The sequence below is a fragment of the Agelaius tricolor genome, unplaced genomic scaffold (assembly GCF_023055355.1).
Source record: "Agelaius tricolor isolate 1412-34295 unplaced genomic scaffold, bAgeTri1.0.p SCAF_11, whole genome shotgun sequence".
Classification (NCBI taxonomy): Eukaryota; Metazoa; Chordata; class Aves; order Passeriformes; family Icteridae; genus Agelaius; species Agelaius tricolor.
In genome coordinates, this window is record NW_027269271.1 from 1,213,927 (window position 1) to 1,240,133 (window position 26,207).

General features: G+C 45.8%; 1 protein-coding gene across 1 annotated transcript; it reads left to right on the top strand.

The window, feature by feature from the left end:
- The first annotated feature begins 7,249 nt into the window (after positions 1-7,249).
- TNFSF4 (TNF superfamily member 4) lies at positions 7,250-19,310 on the top strand. Its single transcript, XM_071435782.1, has 3 exons — positions 7,250-7,676; positions 14,682-14,724; positions 17,281-19,310. The coding sequence occupies exons 1-3, from the start codon at positions 7,461-7,463 to the stop codon at positions 17,619-17,621; spliced, it is 600 nt and encodes a 199-aa protein (XP_071291883.1). The 5' UTR covers positions 7,250-7,460; the 3' UTR covers positions 17,622-19,310.
- The last annotated feature ends 6,897 nt before the right edge of the window (positions 19,311-26,207 follow it).

Here is a 26,207-nt window from a genome sequence, read left to right on the forward strand (position 1 = left end):
TGCAGACAGAGCTGTTGCAGTCTCCAATCTGACTCTGTCCCAGAAAATTCACCAGCTCTTAACTCCCTTTCTTCCTACTGCAGTCTCTACCTGCCCACCACCCAACTGCTCATGCTTCAGCTATTTAAGGGAATTAATAAGGCTAAAAAAAGGAAGCACCTCTGCCTGAAAATCCTTCCTCAAAACCTGCTTGCAATTCTTCTCAAGTTTAAAAGAAGTGAACAGGTTAGAAACACACAGGAAGACTCAAGAGCTGCAACAAAACCTCATTTTCAGAAGGGATGACTTTGAGACCATCTTTGCTGGCCAAGAACCTCCCACAGGGGTGATTAGGGGAAGCAGTCAGGTTAATGATGGCAGGGCCAGATAGGAAGAGAAACCACTTCCTTAACCCAGAGCAGAGCTGTATCTGGGGCATCAGGGTCTTCATGTCCCTCCTGGGGATTTCTGACACCACAGGAATGAGTGAGAATGGAGCTGGGCTACCCAGATACCTCTGCCAGAGCTCCATTTCTGAATGTCAGCCCTAGAATTCTTTCTTTTCTTGTCATAGATTGATTATTGTCTGTACCAGAAAAATGTCAAAGATGTATTTGGTTTTCTCTGTCTGTACCTTACAGCAGGACAGTGAGTTATGGTGGGATTTCTGGCTGAAGAGCTGTAAGACAAAGGAAGGAAGATGTGTGTGACTAAGTTCACCTTGACCTTTCAGAGGTGCCACACTGAATGCTTATGTGCCTTAAGGTTTAGCTTTTGTATTTTCCAGATTCTGTACTGCATTAGTTCATAACTCTGAACTCCATATAAAGTGTTGGCAGGTTCTCCTCACAGCTCAGTCACACAGAACAATCCTTTTCCAGCCCCAGAACCAAGGGCACCGCTGCAGCTTCAGGCCCAAAAAGTGCAAACAACAGGGAATGGAGGAGAGCAAACTGGGAGGATGGGACTGCATCACCTGGAGCTGGAATTGGACAATGAACCCCAAGATGGGAATGGACCAGAACTTACAGAAGTGTGAAAACTTGTGACCCAGGGTCCATCTTGGGTGGAGCCACGGCCAGATCTTGTACTGCCCAAGGTGTATCCTGTGAAGGCCTTTAATAACTCCGTGCTTTATTCCTTTAAGGCTGATATTATATTATATTATATTATATTATATTATATTATATTATATTATATTATATTATATTATATTATATTATATTATATTATATTATATTATATTATATTATATTATATATTACATTACATTATATTATATTATATTACATTACATTATATTATATTATATTGTATTATGTATACTAAAACTATACTAAAGAAAGAGAAAGGAGACATCAGAAGGCCAGACAAGAATGAATAATAAAAACTTGTGACTGACCAGAGAGCCCAACACAGCTGGACTGGGCATGGATCCAATCAAAGATGCACCTGTTGGTGAGCAACCTCCAGAGCACATTCCAAGCAACCAGACAATTATTGTTTACATTTCTTTTCTGAGGCTTCTCAGCTTCTCAGGAAGCTGAGAAAAATCCTGGTGAAGGGATATTTCAGAAAATATCACGGTGACACAAGGCACCTCAGCACTGTGTCCTCTTGTCCCTTCTCTTGGCCCAGGGACTGTGACAACCAGGAAAGTGGCTCTGCTCACAGCAGCTGCTGCAGGTGTGTCCTGGGGAACCCATCCCCTGCTCATGTCCCTGCTCCCATGAAGCAGCTTCCTGGGAAAAGTGCAGCACTGTGGGATGAGGCACAGTGGGATTCACCCCAGCGAGGTGCTCATGCTCCTTTTGGGGTGTATCTGCACACAATCCCCAGAATGTCAATATGTCTAATATTCACATAAATGTCAATATTTTTATTTGAGATTTCACAGTGTTTCCAAACTAGCCTGACCAACATGAATTCCTCCTCACTGGCTCAGTTTTTTTGCTGTCAGAAACCCTCAGCACACACACACACACATCAGCCAAAAGGTGGGTGCACACAAGGAGCAAGGAGAAGCCACATGGAAATGAAATTAATCACAGAATCATAGACTATCATGAGCTGGAAGGGATCCACAAGGATAGTTTAGTCCATCTCCTGAATTTTTAGAGGGGCCTCTCCACCTGCCACCTCCAAGAATAACTTTTCAGCTCAGATTCATAATCTATTTCAGCAAAGGAAACATGTATAATATTTTTTCCACTTTAGCAACTAAAATCAATCAGAAGTCATCTGATTCTTAGTGTGCTGAATGTGAAAGACATTGGTGGTTTTTGCTCTGATGATCAAGGGAGACAAATAATTAATGTGGTTCAGACAGTGGAGCAGGACTCCGCAAATCTTTTAGGCAAAAGTCCTTGACTTTGACAAATAAATCTGCCTTAATTACAAAATACTTTATTTCTGGAGTGGACAGAGACATCAAACAGCAGTTTCTGGGGCACACAAAAACCTTACCTTTCTATCACTTTGCTTTTCTCCCCCTCAAAGGCTTCCTTTGTTATTCTGTACTGATTTATTGAATCAAACCATGACATCAGTTATTCCTTGCTGGAAGACAGGCACCCACACACAAGAGGACAACTCAGCATCCAGTGTAAGTTTTATTGCTTGACTGAGCTGGAATTATAGGTAAAAGGTAAATTATAGATAAAAGGTACCAGCAGGAGCTGAGAGGCCAAATCCCACATGTGAGCACATCCCCCTTCTCAGGGAGAAGGGCACACTGCAGAATGGCAGGTCCAGGAGGACAGGGTGCATCCTTCCATTCTGTTAAAAATAGATTTTTATTAAAATCTTTATATAAAATAATTATATAAATTAATATAATTGATATAAAATTATTATGATTTTATTAAAATTAAAATAATTTAAAATTAATTACATACAATTAAAAAATCACACCTGCTGAGCAGCAGTTTCACACAGACCATGCCTCACAAGTATTATGAAAAGGAGAAGCAAGGTTCTTGCTGGAGATGCAGTGCATGTCCACAGCTGCTCCTCTGCCCAAGGGTTTTCCTTGCCCCCCAGGCAGCACCAGGTTTTGCTCTTGGAAGTCCACACTGCTTGCTACTCACTTCCTTTTTCCTTGTAGCTGTTTGCAAACAGTTTAATTGGTTCTTCCACTGTTCTTTTGAGCAGCTAAATTCCCTTTTCCTGACTCAGAGATGGGGCAGCTGAGAGGCATTTCTTATCCCAAAGTTTTCACACAAACTGTGTGAACCTTCTATCAAACCCTAAAAGCTCTCCACAAATCTATTTCCTACACTCTATAACTCCCCAGTTCCTCCTTTTTTAGGGGATGAGAGCACTTTCCCTGAGAAATGGGGGTTAAATTCAGGTGGGAGCTGTGAGTGCTGCCCAGTGTGGGTTACAGGCTTTGCTCTGTCACTGCCACACCCTGAGTGTCCCTGTGGGCCAGGGGCTCTGCTCTGTGCCTCTTCCCAGGGATCTTGTGTGGGACCCCAGGACATTCCTCTGGCTGCCCTGGAGGACTCCAGACCCTGCCAGGGGGACCAGAGACCCTGGCACAGAGCCCAAGACCCCTGTGCCTTTGATCCTGACCCATGGGAAAAACAATTACCAACCTTTATATGAAGAATTACAAGTCAAAAGAGCAAGTAGAATAATAGTTAGTTTGTCATGGGGTGAAAAATAGATTTTTGAGGGTTTTAGAATGGGGGCTCGGGGTCCCAGGATGGAGGAATTTGGTCGTGCCTTGTCCTTTTTCCTTCTTCTTCTTGGCCTCCATCTTCTGGGTGATGTTGGCATTTTTAGATTGGTTTAGAGTAGAAGCTCACTGTCTAACATAGGTGATGGGTATTGGGAAGCTGTGGTAAATAATGTACACATAGTTTTTAGTATAAAAAGATAACAACACTCTGAGGTGGTCAGAGTGCCTCTGTCTGTCCTGCTGAGCAGACCTCAGCAGGCCAGGAGAAAGAATTTTATAGATAAAGTACAAGAAACAACCTTGAGAATGAGAACTGGAGAGCTCTGACTCCTTCAACCACTGGGCTGGGAAAAGAGACTTTCTAACACATCTTGGGGTCACTCTGAGCATCAGAGATTCTGAGAATCTTGGGCAGTGCCAGCCTGGGGCTCCAGCTGAGTCCTGGTAACCATGACAGTGCAGGATTTAGCCTTGACTGTAACCAAAACCCTTCAGCCAAAGGTTTAAATCACTCAGCTCCCCAGTCTGGGAAAGCCCAGAAATGACAGACTGATGTAGGAGATACGGGATTGTAGTCAAACCCAAACAGAACAGCGTGCCTGGTTACCAGCCTGCCCTGCTTTCCTTCAGTCCTTGCTGGAATGAAGCTCCTGTGGCTGTCACCCAGAGGCATTTCTTTGGAAAATGACAAGGCAGCCACAGCAGCACGTGCCCAAAGCCATCCCTGCTCACCAGTGACCTGCTGACTGCAAAAGGCTGAGGCAAAACCCCAGGAGACTCCAACTTTAGGGCCCCTGTGGAAGAGGAACCAAAGTAATTCTGCTGAATTACTCTGTTCTGATGAACGCAGCAGATTTTGGGAAATGCTGGCTGTGTGCAGCAGGTCTGGGATGTGTCAGGATTCCAAAGGCTGGGGAGCATTCAGAGGGAGAGCAGAGCCTCTGAAAGCCTCCAGGAAGCATGTGCAAGGCAGGAGGAGAAGCTGAGAGCAACCAAAGCCACAGAGAGTCTGTGCAAGGTGTTTGTGATGGCCCTGGAGGTGTTTGTGATGGCCCTGGAGGTGTTTGTGATGCCCTTGGAGTGTTTGTGATGGCCCTGGAGTGTTTGTGATGGCCCTGAAGGTGTTTGTGATGCCCCTGGAGGTGTTTGTGATGCCCCTGAAGGTGTTTGTGATGACCCTGGAGTGTTTGTGATGGCCCTGGAGGTGTTTGTGATGCCCCTGGAGGTGTTGTGATGGCCCTGGAGGTGTTTGTGATGGCCCTGAAGGTGTTTGTGATGCCCCTGGAGGTGTTTGTGATTCCCCTGAAGGTGTTTGTGATGCCCTGAAGGTGTTTGTGATGGCCCTGGAGGTGTTTGTGATGCCCCTGGAGGTGTTTGTGATGCCCCTGGAGGTGTTGTGATGGCCCTGGAGGTGTTTGTGATGGCCCTGAAGGTGTTTGTGATGCCCCTGGAGGTGTTTGTGATGCCCCTGGAGGTGTTGTGATGGCCCTGGAGGTGTTTGTGATGCCCTTGGAGTGTTTGTGATGGCCCTGGAGTGTTTGTGATGGCCCTGAAGGTGTTTGTGATGCCCCTGAAGGTGTTTGTGATGCCCCTGGAGGTGTTTGTGATGGCCCTGGAGGTGTTTGTGATGACTCTGGAGTGTTTGTGATGCCCCTGGAGGTGTTTGTGATGCCCCTGAAGGTGTTGTGCTCTCTCCTGTTTTGGGTACCATGCCAGGGACATTACCTGAAATGCAGCTTTCCTGCTGCCAGTGCTGCTAACTCAGGCTCAGAGACACTTGCTCTGGGGAGTACAGAAATGACAAGACAATTCCAGAGATACATAAGCACAACCTTCACACAGAGGTTTTTTTAGAGTTTTAGGAAGAAAACCAGTACAAAATCCAGGGTCAGGGAGAGAGGAGATGGAGATGGGGAAGAGCTCGTGTCTGGTTCCAAGGCAAGTGTGTAAAATGTGAGAATCACAGACTCCCAAGGGTTTGGGGTGTGTTAGCTCAGCATCCTGGTGTTTGTGCAGGAGCTGAGCAGTGAGCAATGAGCCCAACTTTCCTTTCCTGGAGGGAGCAGGTTGGGAGCACTCAGAGCAGCTTTCCTGGGGACTTCATCCTGCCCAGACATGACACTGCAGATCCACAGAAGCAAACAATCCTCCTCACATCCCTGCAGCCCCAAAGGCCTCTGCAGCACCTCAAGGCAGTGCTTCATTCCTCTGCAGGGCCTGGCCAAGGCTGGGTCCCATCCCAGGCCCTGTTCCCAGGTGCTGTGGGACACAAACACCAAACTCAGGCTCTGCATCCCAGGAGCTGCTCTGGGGCAGCCCCAGCCCTCCCTGCTGTGGCTGCAGTCGTGTTCCTGCTGGAGGAGGGGGGCTCAGGGCTGTTCCTGGGGCTCAGGCAGGAGCTCCAGCACACCCAGCAGTGACCAGAGGTGGGAAGGGAACAAGAATTTCCGTGCCAGTGGAAGATGTGGAAGCTGACCCTTCTTCACTCAGCTTCCATGACCTGTGCTGTGTTCTGCAGGTAAACCAGGGTGTGTTCCTGACTCACCCACCCTCAGCTCAGCCTGGGGCATCCTCACAGCAGCTCCCACCCAGCTCTGCACTCCCCTCTTCATCTGATTCATGTTCACAGGACATACCTTGGCTGGATGGGAGAACACATCAAAGACCATTGCTCCTGCTTGCTCTGCCTGCAGTTGACATGACAGGACATGTGCCTCGTGACAGGTTAAGGAGGGCACATTTTGGGGAAGGGAAACTTTCTGACAGCTCATCCCTAGAAGGCAGGCAGGTAATTGTACTCCCAGTGGGCTCCATCCTCACCAGGAAAAGGCAGCGCCTGACTTTGGTCACGATTTGGTAATTTACAGCAGAAAAAAGCCCAGCAAAAGGAGCAGTGGAAAGAGCAGTGCTGGACTGCCCCCAAAGAGTGATGCAAAGTCTGCCACCCAAAATAAGCACAGGAGATGGAGCCTGGTCAATTGACATTTGGCAGCTCTGGGTGTCGCTTGCAAAAGTCCCAGAGAGACCAACCAAAGGCATCCCAAGGGAAGGCTTCCCTCTGCCAGGAGAGCAGCCTGCATGGCCAGGAAATGCCCCTCTGGAGGCATTTTATAGACTACAGGTTTCAAAGTGTGCAATAGTTCTCAATCTTAAACAGTTCTCAGTTTTCTCCTCCCAATGCCTTGCACAGCATCCCAAGCCTTAAAACCAGAAGAAAATCATGAAAAGGGAAGGGCATGTTTTCTCTCCAATCCCTTATGCTCTCCACCTGTCCCACATCCTTTCCTAATCCTTGCTTCTTCACAGAAAAGGGATTTCAGGAGCATTATAGGATGCTGGAAGGGAGAGAGCCAGCCCTGTAAACTCCCCACCTGAGGGTGAGCAGACAGGTGAGAGCTTTTACTGACAAAGACTGAGTGAAGACAAGCACTGTCCACCCAACTCTTCATCATTATTGGAAAGAACACATATCAAGACATCCACAGTTGAAGCTATGAAAGACATAAACACCTCTCCTTTCAAAGGCCCTTACTCAAAACTGAACTGGGATGCAATAAATCAGCCCCCACATTCACACAGAAAACCAAAAAAAAAAAAAATTTAAAAAAATAAAGAAAAGAAAGAAAGAAAGGAAGGAAGGAAGGGGAAATTTAGATTAGTCACAAAGAAGTTCCCCCGCCTGCTTTTGTGTGCATAAAGCAATCTCCTGAAGGCTCTGCCTTCACTTCATCTCTGCTCTGGACAGGAGCTCCCAGCCCTGCTCCCTGCCAGGCCCCTGGCCCTTCCCAGCACTGGGATGGAAGGAGGGGCTGGGATGGACGGACAGACGGACGCAGGGGCAGGAGCAGGGCAGCAGCTGGAGCAGCAGAGGGAGGGTGCAGAGGAGGAGGGGAGGCTCTGGCAGGGAGGCCAGGCCAGGAGCTCGCTGCACCTCGTCTCTGCTGTGGCTCAGTGGGTTTTGCTGCTTGCCTGCCTGATCTACCTGGGAGTGCATTTCCTGCGGCCCTCCAAGGTAAGAGCTCATCTTCCACCTCTGTCTGCTGGCCTGAAAAGCTTTCCATGGGCTTCTTTGCTTTTTTTTTTAAGAAAAGAAAAAAGCTTTTAAGTTTATCCCTATCCCTATTCAAGATTCAATCCCTTCTGTATGATAGTATATTTTTTTAATTTTTTTTTTAATTTTAATTGCCTGTCTTCAAAATGACATTCAGTGTTGCCCAGTGCAGGGTTTGGGCCCAAGTTTCCAGCAGAGTGACCGTTCCAAGAATGCTTTTTACACTGACCCCTGGGGAGAGAGGTCTCACTCCCTCCCACTCTTGCCCCTCTCTGCAGTGACTTGTGCATATTTCCATTTAACTGAATAGCACTGAGTGAATGACAACCCAGTGTGCTCATAAACTCCTCCTGAACTTCCAGAGCGTGCTAGATGGCAAGCAGATGTGTGAAAAAGCAAGTCACCCTTGTGACAGCTCTAGCAAGACCTCCTGACATCTTTGGTGCTCTCAGCCTGCCCATCAGGCAGGGTTAGGAGCAGCCACCTCCTTCTGTGCCTGCCTGAGCAAGGCTGGGGTGTCCAGAGAGAGTTCTGTGTGCCCACCAAAGCACCAGAGCAAGCAGGACAAAGGACAGAAATGCTTGGGGCTCACAGTGCTCCAGCACAAGCTCAGCAAAGATGGGTTTGCCTCTCTCACATGCTTGCAGGCTGCTGGATTGTCAACAACCTCTTACTGCTGCTTCAGAGCTTCTGGTGCAGCAGCAATTTCTCCTCCCACTCCTCCTCCAGGAGCTTTGCACCACTTTAAAGCTTGTTGTGCTTTGTTTTACCCCAGTTCCTTCTCTCCTCCCAGCCAGGCTGGGCACAGAAGGAAGCCAGGCATGTACCCATGCTCCTCATGCTGCTCAATGAAAACCCTGTGCTCTGCACAGCTGTCACTGACTTGAGGCTCACAGGGGCTATTAAACTGCAGAACAACCATCCAGATAACACTGAAAGATAACATTTATCAACCAACACTTATCAACCACATCAGTCCTCCGCTCCTTCCCCTGCCTTGGGAGAGAGGAGTTGCACTGCAAGGCAGCAGAGGAGTGCACACAATCACAGTGCTCAGGGTGCAGAAACCTCTCCCAGCTCACACTCTGAGCATCTCCCAGCATCTGGCTCCTCTGTAAAAATGCTCCTCTTCCAGAGGAAGAGAGCAGGGCCTGGCATTGCTGCCTGGGAGCCTGACAAACCCAAGGGAGCAGCAGCAGCCCAGGGGACACAGAACCTGTCTGGAGCTTCCCCTCCTCAACAGAAATAACTGAAACAGGGGGCTCCAGGAGCAGCAATGGCAACAGGTGAGAAATCCAGGTCCTGAGAATCACCAAAGAACCTTTTCAGTTTTAAACACTTGCTAACTACAGGCTTAGGACTATCTATTATTTTAACAGATAACCCTGGTGTCCTGTTTGGAGTGCCCTGCTCTGTGCAGGAGTGGTGCATGGGGAGATTTCACTGCAGTGCAGTCACAGGGCTCAGCTGGATAACCATGAACTGGCCACATAAATGTCTCCTGGAGGGGCAGCAGCTCGGATCTGACTGGGCTTTTGGGGCAGTTTAGGGATATTTATGAAATCAAGGGCGCAGCAGTGTGAGAGAGGCAGGCTTGGGGTGCTGGCCCATGGGGTGAATGAGTGGCTCTCCCTGTCCTTGGGAAGAGCCTCCTGCCCTCCAAGGTGCAGAGTGCCATGATAACTTTATTTGCAAGGGAATAACTGTGTTTTTTCACAGAGAGACTGTATTTGATTCCTTTCCATTGTCCTCGTGGAAACACAGTTCTTAAAAAAAGCCCTCCTGGACTGTTCTGTGAAAACAGAGCATGAATAATATCATGGCCCATCCTCAGTACAGGCACCATCTGCAGCTTAGACTGTGCTGAACAAAAAGGACAATGATCTCATTTCTGACATGATACTGCTTGGAGAACAAACCTCAGCTGAGATTTCCAAATGAGGAAGTTAATAAAAAGGTCACTGATAATCTGCTTTTGCATCTGCAATTCCCACTCTGCTGGAATTGCCTTCTCTTGCCACAGCTTTCCTCTTGCTTGGGAGGTAAAATCCCTGATCCTGGTGAGGAGAAGGTACAACCCCACTTCCAGGGGAGTGTCACCTGCCACCTGTGGGACACCTCCACGTGTGACACAGGCCCTCAGTCAGCCCCTGAGGTTTGTGTTGGTGTGATCCAAACTTATTCCTGAAACTGGAGCCAGGTGGGATGGCCCTGGACGGTATCCCAGCCAGGAGAGTCCCCTGTTCAGGGATCCAGAGCAGGAAGGAAGGGTCTGTGTGTAAATGGCATGGGGAAACCTGAGGCTGTCAGGGAGAAGCACCTCTGTGTCCTCAGCCCTCCTGGCACACTTTCCACATGGCCTGTGAAGGCAGAGCAGAGTAACAGAGGTCACTAACTTTGCTATGAGCTCCAGAGTCCTTCCAGTACCACCAGTACATGGTGTCCTCAGCAGGATTCACCAGTGGGTACCTGCACAGTGCTCTGAGATCACACAATAACTGCAAGAGATACATAACACAGGCAATTTGCTTTAGTGACAATGGGGTTGATATCAGTGCAACAATGCTGTCCCCCGGGCTGTCAGTGTTGGATACACCCTGTCCATCAGTGTTGGAGACACACTGTCCATCACTGATCACACAGATGGTGGCAGACCTTGTGTGATCCCACGCATGTGCTACGTGCTTTGCGCTTGTCTTGTTGAGAACCTGGAAATCCCGGCTGTGTGAGCCAGGAGGGAAATGCTTGTGCACTCAGGAGGGAGATCAAGCGTGAGATTGGAGCTGAGGCAATGGGAAAGGACGGTGATGCCAAGGGAGGCAGTTCCAGCTACTCACGGGCGATGAATCTTGTGTTTGCCCGCGGTCTCCAGCCCCGCGGACACGGAGCAGCAGCCGTGGCAGCACTAGAGGGTGCCAGAGCAGCTTTTCCAGCTCCAGCTCCCACCGCAGCCGGCACGGAGCGCTCCCAGCTCCCGCAGCCTGCCCCTGCCTGGCCCCGAACCTGCAGAGAGGCTGTGCTCACACCCTGCACACACACTCTGTACTCACACCCTGCACACACACTCTGTGCTCACACCCTGCACAGTCTGTGCTCACACCCTGCACACTCTGTGCTCACACCCTGCACACACTCTGTGCTCACACCCTGCACACTCTGTACTCACACACTGCACACTCTGTGCTCACACACTGCACACTCTGTACTCACACACTGCACACTCTGTGCTCACACACTGCACACTCTGTACTCACACACTGCACACTGTGCTCACACCCTGCACACACACTCTGTGCTCACACCCTGCACACTCTGTACTCACACACTGCACACTCTGTGCTCACACCCTGCACACACTCTGTACTCACACACTGCACACTCTGTGCTCACACCCTGCACACACTCTGTACTCACACCCTGCACACACTCTGTGCTCACACCCTGCACACACACTCTGTGCTCACACCCTGCACACTCTGTGCTCACACCCTGCACACTCTGTGCTCACACACTGCACACTCTGTACTCACACCCTGCACACTCTGTGCTCACACACTGCACACTCTGTGCTCACACCCTGCACACACTCTGTGCTCACACCCTGCACACTCTGTGCTCACACCCTGCACACACTCTGTGCTCACACCCTGCACACTCTGTACTCACACCCTGCACACTCTGTGCTCACACCCTGCACACTCTGTACTCACACACTGCACATACTCTGTGCTCACACACTGCACACACTCTGTGCTCACACCCTGCACACTCTGTGCTCACACCCTGCACACTCTGTGCTCACACCCTGCACACTCTGTACTCACACACTGCACACACTCTGTGCTCACACACTGCACACACTCTGTGCTCACACCCTGCACACTCTGTGCTCACACCCTGCACTTTCCCTGTCCCCCTGTGCCACCGAGCCTGAATCCATGGAAGCCAGCCCAGTCCACATCTCATGGGCACAGCTTCTCCTTGTGACACTGAGCCCAAACCCATGGAAGCCAGCCCAGTCCCCATCTTCTCCCTGTGACACTGAGCCCAAATCCAGGGAAGCTAGCCCCATCCCCACCTTGTCCCTGTGCCACCAAGCCCAAATCCAGCCCAGTCCCCATCCCATGGCACACCTTCTCCCCTAGGGAGCCTTTGGCACAGGTAAGGAGAAGAACACAGAGCGCAGAGCCCAAGATTCACTCTTTAATCAGGCCAAAGGCTGAAGATTTGTGGTTGTGTAGAGACTGCAGATTTGGGTCTCCTGTGGTTATGATGAGAGACAAGTTTGAGATGCCAAGTTCAGATTTAAAAATCCAGCACACAAGCCTGGTGTTTTGCATATCTGAGCAGTAAGATACACACTTCTATATTTGCATTCACTTTCTCTGTTACATTCATAAAATACGAATCACAGGGTCACAGGATGATTTAGGCTGGAAAGGACCTTGAAGATAATCTCTCTCCAACCACTCTGCCATGAGCAGACAGGGACACCTGCCACTGTCCCAGGCTGCTCCAGGTCCCTTCCAACCTGGCCTTGAACACTTCCAGGGATGGAACATCCACAGCTTCTCTGGGCACCCTGTGCCAGGGCCTCACTACCAAAATTAGGAAGAATTTATTCCAAATACCTAACCTAAACCTGCTCTCTGTCATTTTAAAACCATTCCCCATCCCTCATCACTCCAAGCCTGTGTCAAATTCTTTCTCCAACTCTCTTGTAGCCCCTTAGGTACTCAAAGGTGCTTTAAGTTCACCCTAAAGCTTTTCCTTCTCCACACTGAACAACCCCAACTCTTTCACATAGCAGAGGTGCTCCAGTCCATTTTAAAGCCATCCTAGTGCACTGAAGAGCCTCTGAGGGACCCACAGATCCAGAAGGGCCTGGGCCAAAGTGCAAGGAGCCCCAAAGGCAGATCCACCTGAGATAGGGGTCTCCTCCAGCCAGGTCTCATGAGCTCTTGGAGGTCCATTTCACACCCAAGATAGCTCAGCTACCTCAGAAGGCATAAAATCAGCAGGATGGCTTCTGTGGCAGTGTTGGAAACAAAAAGGTTGTAATAAAAGGCAAAATAACAAAACTCTTTACAGAGAAAAACTGAGCCAGGTGCAAGAGGTCCTTGCCCCTGGTAAAACACCTCATAAAAGCAATTAGTTTCTTTATTCTCTTCTCTTTCTAGTTAATTGCTCAAGCAAGATTTTTTGGCTCCTATTCAATTAGCTATCCTTAAGTTTGAAGTCCCTCAAGTCCTATGAGATGTCTTTTCACCTAATTGAGGAAATAAACTTTTAGGCTTCTTTCCCCTTTAAGGGGACAAAAGATGGTTTTGTCACTCCATCAACAAAGGGCACATTCCTATAGCCAGTCCTGGTGCCCTGCAGGGGGGTGGCACAGCAGCCTGGCCCCTGCTCTGCCCTCTGCCAGCTGCTCCATGCCAGGCTCAGGCAGAAAAGACTGCACTCCAAGGTCCTGATGAAAGTTTTTTGGTGGGTTTTTTTGATGGGGAGATTTTAAAAAAGCTTTGTGTTAGGAATGAGAGATGGATGGCATTTTTGCCTTTTTCAAAAATTTTTTGGTTTTCTTTTTTATTAGAAATTTTGTATGTTGTTTATATTTTAGATTTAGTGTATTAAGAGAAGGTATTAAAAGTTATATAGATTTAAGGTTTTTTAAAGTTATTTTGTTTAATTAATTTTGAGAATGTATTTTATTTTAATTTTTTATTAATAATTGTTTTTTGTTTATGTATGTAATATTTGTATTGTGGTATTTAAAATTAATTATTTTATGGTTTTAATATTGTAGAAAATGGATTAGATGAAAAATAAGAAGGAGATTAGATAATGTTTAAATTTTTTATTTTGTTCTTTATTTTAAAATTTATTTTAATAGTCATTAATATATTAATAATTAATTTATTAATTTACAAAATTTTATGAATAATAAGTTAATAAATAATGTTGTAATAATTATAAATTATTAAAGTATTTTTATTAATTTAATATATTTTAATTTTTATAGAAAATTTTTAATTTTAAGTTTTTTATTTTTTGATATGTCATATTATTATTTATTTTTATATATTTGTAGATTTTAATTTATTTTAAAGTTTTGGAAGCTTTTTTTATCGATGAAGGTTAAAAGTAATGGGTTTTTTGGGGATTAGGATATTTTAGGATAGGTAGAGAAATATCTTTTATGTTTTCCTTGCTGCTTGCTCTGCCTCCATGCCCACACCAGAATGGTTTTCTGAACAAAACCAACCCTGCTCTGGAGGGCTCAGCACTGGGCTGGAAGTCACACAGGCTGGGAGCCAGGCTGGAATAAAATTCTGTAATAATGAAATAGTATTCTATGATAATGAACTAATATTCCATAATTTTGAAATAATATTCTGTAATAATGAACTAATATTCCATAATAATGAACTAATATTGTATAAAAATGAAATAGTATTCTATAATAATGAAATAAAATTATATAATATTAAAATAGTATTCCATAATAATGAACTAGTATTCCATAATAACGAACTAGTATTCTATAATAATGAAATAGTATTCTATAATAATGAAATAAAATTATATAATATTGAAATAGTACTCCATAATAATGAACTAATATTCTATAATAATGAAATAGTATTCTATAATAATGAACTAATATTCCATAATAATGAACTAATATTCTATGAAAATGAAATAGTATTCTATAATAATGAAATAGTTATTCTCTAACAATGAACTAGTGTTCCATAACGATGCAGTGCCCCGAGCCCATGGGGTGGCTGGCAGCTGCTGTGTGCCCAGGCTGCCCAGGCTCCCTGCCGTGCCCTTGGCGATGCAGCTGCTCTGCCCCTGCAGGGACCGAAGGGTCCTGGCAGGGAAATGAAAGGGCGGCAGCAGCAGCAGCAGGGAGGTGCCAGCCCGGTGCCTTAACGAGGATTTATCTGCTCTGTTTTCCAGACCCAGAGTGACAAAGTGCTGTGGACCCACATCCGATACTCAGGTGGGTGTTGGGGGGGACCCTGGGGGGAGCCTCGATGATGCCCAGTGCAGCACCCACATCCCCTGGCACACTGGGAGGGCTCCCCACCCTACCACAGTCCCCAGGGACCTCCGTGGCATCCTGTGGCCCCTAAAATACCCTAATGGCTCCCAGGTGCCACAGTGCTGGCTCTTTCTTCTGACGGGGGAGAGGTGCCAGGAGAGCTGTCAGGGGAGAGGGGCCAAGCCTGCCCCAGTGCTGCAAGGGGACAAAATGAAACAGTTAGGTTTTCCCAGAGCAGGACAAAAAAGCTGAAAATCTGCGTGGATCCCTGCAGCCCTCACCTGTCTCCTAAACCACTCCGTGAATGAACAAGAAAGTAATTTTTGGCAATTTACTGAATGCACGCAGCACGCTCTTGGGTTTTTCTAAAACAAGTCAATGGTTTCCTGATTTATGAAAAATGTAAATGATTTCCTCAGGAGGAGTGGGTGAGAGCACACACCATATCAGATGTGCTGCTCTGCATGCCAGCTACACTGGAGGTTTGTCTGATGTCACATCTCAAAGATAAAACCAAGCAGTAAAACTTTTAAAATAATACTGAAAATATTATCGACGGTTTTGCTTTCAGTTAAAAGCGTGAGGCAGCAGGGAGCCTAACCTCATAGAAACTCATGTCCTTTGGAGGAAAAGCTTGAGAAGTTTGTCCCCAGCCCAGAGGGGCTGTGCTCCCTGCCTGGAGAGCCCCTGGGTGCCCCAGGGGTTTCAGCTGCTGTGCTGAGAGCCCAGGGCTGCAGCACAGAACATGGCCAGCACAGCCTGGGAACCCTGACTCTCCATTCCACCAGAAAACCTTTCTTGCCAAGTTCCTGTTTAATTTCTCCTTTTTCTGCTCTGTATTAATTAGTTCCTTCTGCTTCTGTCTCTTTGCTGCTCGTTCATCTTTTTTTCTGGGGAAAAAAAAACCAAACAAAAGAAGAAAAAAACACAACCAAACCCTAAGATAAAGGCTTATGTTACCAGCATCTCAACAAAAAGAACTTTTTGTCATCCAGTTCTGGATGCCTTTTCCTCATCTTATTTACTGTCTCAATTTTCCTGGTTTTTTTTATGAACCTGTTCTTTCTAAACTCACAGTGATGCTTTACTTGCTGTATTTTTCTGTATTCTAAGACACAGAGTAAGTAAATTGTGCATAAATAAAAATTTGGAGGAGCAATTCACATAAACCATGTGCCAAAAGGCACAGCTTAGTCAAGAGTGGTCATCTGTAAATTTCCATGGTAGATGATGTCTGGCTAGGGTGGATAATATTCTAACTCTGGTCTGTTGGATTAAGCTTTTTTTTGACTTAGAGATGGAGTAACTGAGAGGTGTTTTAAAAACTTTTATTTCATTTTTAGTCTTATGCGAAGGGTGAGACAATACAGATGTTATAATTTCTGTTATTATAATTAGAAGCTAATTCTTTCTTAATTACAATATATTATAAGTGTATCTTGGTTTATTAGTTTTTGTCACATTATGTTGTAAATATTTTAAAGTTAATAATCTAAAATTACTCTTTGTGTGTTTTACTACAATTTATTTTTCATAGTTTTATTTCTCTAAAGCATTTAGTCTCATTTCAACAACTTGAAACTTGTTTCTAGTTCTATTTCTTTCTCAACAATGTTTGTCTTATTCTATGGTATTTCTAACTTAGTATTTTTTATTTCAGAGTTTGTATGCAGATGTGTGCTATGGGTGTCTCTTGTTAGGCTTTGAGAATTCTCTACAAATCTATTTCTCACATTGGTCTGCCCTGTTCTCTAGTTTACTCTCTCCCTTTTTTAAAATATTTTTCCATCTTCCCTGCAGTCAGGTGGTGTAAACTGTGAAAAATGCCAATTGCTTGTTTTTAAAATTTTTAAAGTTTAATAGTAAAAATAGTAATACAATTAGAGAAATAATAATTTGGACAATTTGGATTAGGAAAATATGAGACAACAGAAACAAAGAGTTATCGACAGTCCAGGTACCTCTTTCTAGTCAAAATAAGCCCGAAAAAAGAACCCAAGTTAACAGAGGATTAACTCTTAAAAGCAGCCCAGAGGATTAACCCCAACAGCAGCCTGTTGCATATTCATGCACCTCATCCATGATGCATAAATTCCATTCAAACACAGGATTCTGCCTGGGCAGTGTCAGCTTCTTCCTCTGAATCCTGACAGCATCTTCAGGACTGAGTGAGGCAGGAAGAAGTTCATTTCTTCTGATAATGGAGCAATAAATTCTCTTTCTCTGAAAGATTCAGGTGTCCTGTGGCTGCTATCTCTGCTGTGAGTCCTTTCTTTAAAAAAAGTATCTTACATAGCATAGTTTGTATTTTAACCCTATGTTATAACCTAAAACTATATTTAACACACAACTTAAGAAAATTAATACAGCATCACTTTCTAACATAACACATATAATATTCACTTTAATATTTGCACAAAGCCAATCATAAAGTACGCATTTTTCACATAAACCAGCCCATTTCCTAGCAGACATTTGTCCCCAGGGGATCACCTTTGCCTCCTTGCATTGCAGGCAGGAGCACCAGGGGAGCAGCCGTGAACCTCTCAGCAGAATCGGGGCCCATCCAGATCCGGAATGGCTCCGTGCTGGTCCCCTGTGATGGCCTCTACCTCCTGTCCCTCAGGAGCACCATCTACCTGGATGAGAAGGAGGAGGACTGGCTGAACCTGACCCTGCAGGCCAGCAGCAGTGTCCTGTGGGAGCAGATTGTGCAGAGCAGTGAGAGCAGAGTGAACCTCACCACAGTGCTCTACCTGTTTGAGCAGGACAGCATCACGCTGTGGACCAGCTCCAACGCCAGCCTCTGGGACCTGTCCCTCAGCCTGGTGTTAGTAGCTGACAGCAAGTCCTAGCTGCAGGACTGGAGCAGCACGGAAAGCACAGCCTTCCCCACCTTGCTGCAGGTTTTGGACTTGTATGGGCAGACTGCTCTAAACCCCTCCCTGGGGCTGTGGAGGGCCTGGCTGGGAGTGCAGATGAACCACAGGCTTTATATAGTGCAAGATTCGCCTCTTTGGAGCTCTGTGCAGCTGATTTGCTACCCAGGATGGATCTTCCCAACACTGGGGAAAGGGATGTGTGGAGCTCTTGAGAAGAGCAGAAATGAAAGCCAAAGAAAGTCACCCAAGCTTAGCTCATATTCAGAGAAACCCCAGGTTTCTCTATTTACTTGACAGTGTCTGTATATAGTAGAAATGTGTTGTGTTTTTTCTCAAATAAAAGTCTGGTGAGTCAGGAAGGTACCTCAAGTGTCCTGAAGCCACTTGGAGCAGGAGGAGCATGAATCTGCCTGGCAAGATGGAAAACAGGGAAGAGGCAGCAGGGAATGCCTTTGGAGTGAGCCAGATAAAGGCTGTCTGAGAGGAACAGCTGTGAGAGAAGGTGGAGTGTGGAAATGAGCTGACAGGACTGCACTGGGCAGCAGGAGCACTGACTGTGGAGTTTTGGGGAGCAGCCTTTGAGAGCAGAGCCCCACTGGCTGTTCCAGCTGTCTGCAGACTGCTGAAGCCAAAGCCCAAGGAATATCTGCTGTAAGGCCCCAGAGGAAAACCTCCTTCAAGCACACACACACACTGGCTTGACCCAAAAGTGATCCAGGCACATAAAAAGTTGGGCAAACATGGAGACTTCTGGATGTGGTGACCTCTGACAGACCAAGTGGAAGCTGCAGGTCTGAGCATCCTTTCCTCAGGGAGGACCCAGATGGTTCTCATGGCTTTGTCCCACAGGTGTGCCCCAGAGACTGGCAGGCACAGCCTCCATGGGGCACCAGGCACACCTCAGTGACCCTGGGCTGCTCATCCCTGCTCATCCCTGCTCATCCAGCTGAGACAGGTCCTGCCCATGCTGCAGGCAGCCCCTGACCCCAGCACAGCCAGCAGCTGAGGGGGTTTGCTTGCAGCAAGGCAGATTTTAACCACCTGTCAGTTTTTGACTTCGTGTCTCCCAACATTTCAGTGTGTCTCTGCTGGCTGCACACCCCAAAGTCTTTTGTTAGAAGTATTTATGTATTTAAATGATGGGCAAAAGAATGTTACATCAGATTGCTTAGAAACACTGGGAAGGGCTCACACCAGGTTGTCAGCACTGAACTCCTCTTTGAAAATGCTCCCAATGCTCTGGGCTGGTCCAGCTTTGCAGACCCAGACCTGGACTGACACACTCATGCTGAGCACTCCAGCAGACTCAGGTGCCAAAGGGAACTGAGGACATGCTCCAGGCCTTGGAGAGCTTTCCTGGCTTTAGGCTAAGGAGCTTCCCCACCTGGGCCAGGCCAGAGCCTCAGGGGAAGCTGGCTGAAGCACTCAACTCATGTAGTGCCAAGAGGCAGCTTCTCTCCTCTCACTGAGAAGCTGTGGCTGACTTGCACCCACAGGATGCTCATCATTAAGGGATATTTTGTGCTTTTAACTCTGGCCACACTCACCACCACGGGGACTGATGGCAGCTGCACCCTGCCCCGAGGCTGGGGATTGTCACACTCCCCAGTAGAAGTGAGAATGTGCTTCTCTTCCTAAAAATAATAAATTTTTCCTTTGCAACACTTGGGTTTGTAGTGTCCCTTGGAGGCGGGGGGAGGAGGAGGCTGGAAGCGCCTGGTGAATGATGCATTCAGGGTTTGAGCAGACACTTCCTGTGCTATGGAAACTATATGAATTTTTCACATACTTCCTTTTTTTTTACAGTTCAGCTTTTGTTTCAGCTCTCCAGGAGGGTGTGCAGGGCTGGTGCTTCCCAGCATGTGCTAACACAGGGCAGGCCATGCCAGTGGTGTGTGCAGGACTGCACAGCACAGCAAGAAAGATGAAGCCTGGAGAGCACAAATGGATTTGTTCTCTGGAAGGCTGCACCCTTTCTTCTTGTTTACAGCAGGAGAGGGCATTTCCCTCACTGATCCCCCTGCACCTCCAGGCTGAACTGGACTGACCTATTCTATACAAACACCTGCACTTGCCTTGAAATACAGGCTGGAATGATTCAACACCCAGTACTGATTGCTTGATGGACTGACTGTCCTCATCAGTAAGTTTCCATGCCCTCAGCTTTTGTTTGTATCCAAAGACTACTTTCTTCCACTAGGTTAAAAGTCTCTTTTGTTGGGTTTGTTGTTGCTGAAAAGGCTCCTGAGGTGTTAAAAAGTCTTTTTTCCCAGCCCCGTGCTTGAAGAAGTCGAGATTCCTCAGCTCTGGTTCCCAAGGCTGTTTATTTTCCCTTATCTGTTCCATTCTTTCTCTGACCTGCTGAGATCTGTCCAGCAGGTCGGGTTGTGGCACAGTCCCTGCCCTTGGGGTGGTGTTAACTTTTTATACTAAGAACTACAGGTACTTTATTTACAATAATTTTCCAATACCCATCACCTATGTTAGACAGTCTGCCTCTACTCTAAACGAATCAAACAGTGTCACCCTCACAGAAGAAGATGGAGGAGAAGAAGAAGACGAAGAAGATGAAGAAGAAGATGAAGAACGAGGAGGAGGAGGAGGAGGACAGGACACTCCCAGATTCCTCCATCTTGCCTCTTGAACCCCCATTCTAAAAACCCCAAAATTCTACTTTTTCACCTTCTACTCAAACTCTTGTGGCTTGTAACTCTTCACACAATTTTTTTTCCATGGAGTAAAATCAAAGGCACAGGTGTTTTTGACTCTGTGCCAAGGTCTCTGAGCCCCTTGCCAGGGTCTTGAGCCATCCAGGGCAGCCAGAGGAATGTCCTGGGTTCCGACACTCTTGGTATGAGAAACATCAATTTTTGTTACTGGGGTTGTCAAGACCTTGTAGGAGCTCACAGGTGGTGCTTGAGTCCCACCTTACAGCTCTGTTCAGCCAGGCAGTGCCCCCAGGGTTTGGGTCACCCCTTGAAGCCGGGGCTGGGGAAGTGCAGGGCTGTTCCTGGGGACAATCCCTGACTGCAGAGGGGCAGCACATTCATTTTCCTGTGCTTTCAGTCACAGAAAGGGGCTTGTGGTGTGTCCTCTGTGATAGATGAGTAACACAATTAACAGACAAATATCATGTCTATAGGTTAAGAAAAGTTTTGTAGATTTATAGTCCTGTTTTACCCCTTGCATGGTTATCAAGGGACAGCCTGGGTTTGGGACATCTGGGAGGGTCAGCTTGTAACTATGGCAAAACCTGACCTCCAACCAGGATTTGAGGAAGTGATCTCCATCACTGGACAGTGAAGAAGGGGTCAATGGACAGAACTTTGGGAGGGCTAAAGGCTTAAAAGGTGAAACCTCCCTTGTGTGGATGAGCACATGGTGGGAAAAATCCTAGGGTATTTTCTCTATTCAGTCTTCTGTTGTATTTTTGATAAGGTTTAATAAACCTTTTGTGAAAAACGCCAATCACTTGTTTTTAAAATTTTTAAAATTTTTAAAGTTTAATAGTAATAAAATGGTTATAAAAATAGTAATATAATTAGAGTAATAAAAATTTGACAATTTGGGTTAGGACAATATGAGACAATAAAAACAGAGTTACTGATGGTCTGGATACCTCTTTCTGGGCAGCATAAGCCTGAAAAAGGACCCACATTAAAAGAAGATTAACCCTTAAAAGCAACAGCCTGTTGCATATTCATACACCTCATACATGAGTCAGAAATTCTTTTCAAACAAAGGGTGTTCTCTGGTTATTGTCAACTCCCCCCTCATCTTGTAAATCAGTCATCTTGGTCCCCACCAAGTCTGGTCTTTCCCAGTAAGGAGGCAATAATTCTTCTGTTGGGTATTTTGCTGTCTTGTTGTTGTTATCTCTGGGTGAAGAATTCCTTGAGCTAGTTAGAAAAAGTATCTTACATCACACAGTTTCTATTTTAATATTATGTTATAGCCTAAAATGATATTTAACACACTACTGAAAAGGATTAATACAGTATAACTTTCTAACATAACACATATAATATTCATTTGTATATTTGCGAAAAGCCAATCATATAATATGCATTTTTCGCACCACTGTCTACTCCCTCCCTTCTCCCTCTCCTTTCCTGTGAAGAATGCCAATCACTTGTTTTTAAAATTTTTAAAGTTTAATAGTAATAAATTGGTCAGAAAAATAGCAATGTAATTAGAGTAATAAAAATTTGGGCAATTAGGATTTAGGACAATAGGAGACAATAGAAACAAAGAGTTATGGACAGTCCAGGTACCTCTTTCTGGGCAAAATAAGCCTTAAAAAGGACCCACGTTAACAGAGGATTAACCCTTAAAAGCAACAGCCTGTTACATATTCATACACCTCATCCATGATGCATAAATTCCATTCAAACACAGGATTCTGTCTGGGCAATGTCAGCTTCTTCCTCTGAATCCTGATGGTGTCTTCAGGGTTGAGCCAGGCAGAAAGAAGTTCATTTCTTCTGATAATGGAGCAATAAATTCTCTTTCTCTGAAAGATTCAGGTGTCCTGTGGCTGCTACCTTCGCGGGAGTACCTCATTCCTCTCTTTTTAAAAAAAGTATCTTCCATAGCATGGTTTCTATTTTAACATTATGTTATAATCTAAAACTATATTTAACACACTACTTAAGAAAATTAATACAGCATCACTTTCTGACATAACACATATAATATTCATTTGAATATTTGCAAAAAGCCAATAATAAAATAGGCAATTTTCACATTTCCCAAATCTCCTGGGTGACCTTAAGGGTGACAAAGCTGCTGTGAGAGCCACGGCCACCCCTGGGGGAGAAGGAGCTACTGAAGGTGAGGCAGAGCAGAATGGGATGGAGGCTGCCTCTCCTTACACCAGAAATGAGGGGAAACATTCACAGTCCACTCACACCTGTGTGCAAACGACCTCATTTTCTACCACATAGGTAGTAATAGTGGCCTAATGAGCCTGTGTGTTTTCAGACACCGTTTAGGTTTATGTTTAATCAGCCAGTGTGAGTCACAGCTGTTGCCTGTCAGCTGCACCGGAGAGAAGAAGAAAGCCATGGTGTGCTTGGCAAAGTGCAGCTGGCTGCTGCTGCTCTAGAGCCAGCACTGTGCAGCTGAGGCATCAGAAAGCACAGGAATTTCATTTCCTTATTCAACATCAAAATGGGAAAGTATGACAGAGACTCGAGCAGCTTCCTGCAGTAACTAATTGGGAAGGTTTGACTTATGAGACTTTTCTCAGTAGCATCTCTAACTTCAGAGCTGTTCTCTGAGCTGGCAGTTGGTTCCTGTTTTCCAAGAGATCCAGACCATCCCCAGAGATGCTTGCTTCCAGCTATGGGGTAATAATCCACCAAAATAAGCAAATTGAGCAACACACACACTGAGGGCTGGGAGGAGTTGGTGCCAGGCCAGAAAAGAACAGTGGTGAAAGTAGCAGAAGGATTTATCTGCAGCCTTCTGTCCCCGAAGGCCAGGGAGGATCTGGAGGCTGTTTGCTCATATTCTGAGTGGATGAGGAAGGCAGCTGAAGGCTCAGTTCTCCAAGCAAATGAGTAAATCTGTTAAGGGCTAGAGAGCCAAGCAAGCAGAGTGGAGGCTGGGGGCACATCTCCCCATGGAGATGCCAGCAAGGCAAATTTCTGGCAGCGGTTCAGCATCCCAGAGCAGAACACACCCCACAAACAGGGCTGGGAGAGGCTCCCTGTGCCCCCTGCACCAGGAAGGAGGAGCCTGAGGATGAGAAAACCCCCAGGCCGGGGCAGAAGAGGACAGTGGGGCTGGCTGACCTGTCCCAGGGGAGCAAGGCACTAGGCACAGAGCCCAGGCAAACACAGGGAGGGAGCACTCAGGAGAGATGTGAAGCTGGTAGGGGTCCATGGACTGACTGTTCTTAGGACTTTAGGAATGTAGGACAGTCAGAAGGCAGGACTAAAGCAGTGTTTCTCCTGTAAGCTCACTCTCAGTGAACCAAACCTCTGCAAACACCTAAACACAGCCACTGCCTCCTCAAAGAGCCACTTCCTGCTCTTGCACAATTACCTTTTCAGCAGGACAGCTCTGCACTCTTGCTCACCTGGTGCCCCAAGGGGGTTAGGAGCCCCAGCTGCTCACAAGCACGGGAGCACTCCTACTGCTGCACTTTCTGCTGCCTCTACATGTCACAGGGGCTGGGAGTCCATGCTGTTCTTTGGTGGCCAGCCAAGGCACAGGACAAAGTTTGGGGCAGGTCAAAACTTGATGTGGGCACCGATGTACTTTCCTAATAATTGCTTTCATTGTTTGTTTTGAGGAAAAATTCGCATCTAGTTCCTGGCAACCCAGGGATGTGTTTCATTTCTTATATAGAAAAGGTGGAAGTGATCCCGCTGCAAGGACAAATGTTTAACCCAGCATAGGATCTGATTCATAAAGGATACAGCAGCCCCATGATTTCATCACCAAGTACATGCCTGAGACATCACTGGTGTTATCTCATGGAGTTAAAAGGACTCACTTTCCTTTGTCTCATTTGTTGATTTAAGTTTTCCATTACTGCCAGTGTCTGCTTATCTGGCTTATTGTCACCAGCAGAAAAAATGAGTAGAATGCCTACACCCAGTGAGGACAAACAGATGAGACTTGGTTTCAGGCTTTTTTAGGGTTTATGTGCAGCATTTTGAACCATTGGTTGATCTGCTTCTCCCTTTGTCACTTTCCATAGAACTCGGACATTGACACACCTCCCAGCAAGAAACTTCTTTAATGCCTCCTATGTGCTGGGATTGATAGTCTGAAAGCCTTTTCCAGCGTAAACAGTTCTGTTGTTCCATGTGTTCCACCCTGGAAAATGTGAAGAACTGACTCTGATAGCTGCTTACCCACTCTGAAAATACTCAGACTATCCAAAGTCCCAAGCAGCATCCATACTTTACAAGAAAAGGTTTGCTGCAGCTCGCAGGAGAAAAATCTCACTGCCTTTCCAGTTAATTTCAATAACTCAAGTCATCTCCCTGTGTTATGCTTGATCCTTTTCCCAGAAATGTCCTTTCCAGAAGCAGGGCTAGGTGCTGCCTTCCTGAGAAAGTGCATTTGGCCCATGTGCCAAATCCTGATGTTTGCACTGACTGTGCTGTCACAGAGGCAGCCAGAAACCTCACCTGGCCCGTTCCAGAAAAGCCAGGATCCCTCCTTGCGTTTGTGGGCTGCGAAAAACGCCAATCACTTGTTTTTAAAATTTTTAAAGTTTAATAGTAATAAAATGGTTAGAAAAATAGTAACATAACTAAAGTAATAAAAATTTGGACAATTAAGACTAGGACAATATGAGACAATAGAAACAAAGAGTTACAGACAGTCCAGGTACCTCTTTCTGGGCAAAATAAGCCTGGAAAAAGGACACACATTAACAGAGGATTAACCCTTGAAAGCAACAGCCTGTTACATATTCATACACCTCATCCATGATGCATAAATTCCATTCAAACACAGGATTCTGCCTGGGCAGTGTCAGCTTCTTCCTCTGAATCCTGACAGCATCTTCAGGGTTGAGCCAGGCAGGCAGAAGTTAATTTCTTCTGATAATGGAGTAATAAATTCTCTTTCTCTGAAAGATTCAGGTGTCCTGTGGCTGCTATCTTGGTGGGAGTACCTCATTCCCCTCTTTTTAAAAAAAGTATCTTCCAAAGCATAGTTTCTATTTTAGCATTATGTTATAACCTAAAACTATATTTAACACACTACTTAAGAAAATTAATACAGCACAACTTTCTAACATAACAAATATAATATTCATTTTTTATTTGCGAAAAGCCAATCATAAAAATACGCATTTTTCACAGGGTACAGTCACACACACCTTTTTCCCGTGCCTGGGTTTGCAAATGTACCTGTAAAGAAACAGAGGGAGGGACAGAACCCTCCACTGACCCTGCAGACTCCCACAGGGATCTACAGAGTTTGGACCAGAGAAGCTCTAGCTGTCTGCAGGAACTGTGCTGCAGGAGGTGTTGTGTTGGGAAGGATGAAAGTTTGACAAGAAAGTCTCACAGATATGGATGCTTAGCGCAAAGGTTTTTGAATGTTGAGTCTGAAGAAGGAATAGAGATGGAAGCAAGTTTTGATATAGAAGAAAGGAATTGCTGAGCCAGTCTTACTGGATAACCAAGGAGGCAAAGGGTGTGTTAGTTAGAAGGGGTTTTTATGGCTTAGACCAAAGGATAAACCCACCTCAAAAAGAAGATGTTTTTACCAAGCAGAAAAAATTACACAGGCAAACAAGGCAGCAAATGTTGCAAGTAGAAAAAAGGTCTCAGAATTTTCCACTGCAAGAAAACTGAAAAGCAACTTCTAGCTTAATCTGTAATGTACTAACTTTTAGTGATTGGAGAATAGTAACATGAATATGGTAATTATAGCAGTTATGATAGGCTATAGATAAAATTAAGGTATAGATTGGTTCTGCTGTATTAAGATGCTCAGCAAAGAAAAGTATAGAATGCATTGTAACCTAAACCAAAGGGTGTCCAGGCCTCCCTGCAGCTGGAGCTGACAGCTGTAGGCACAGGCTCT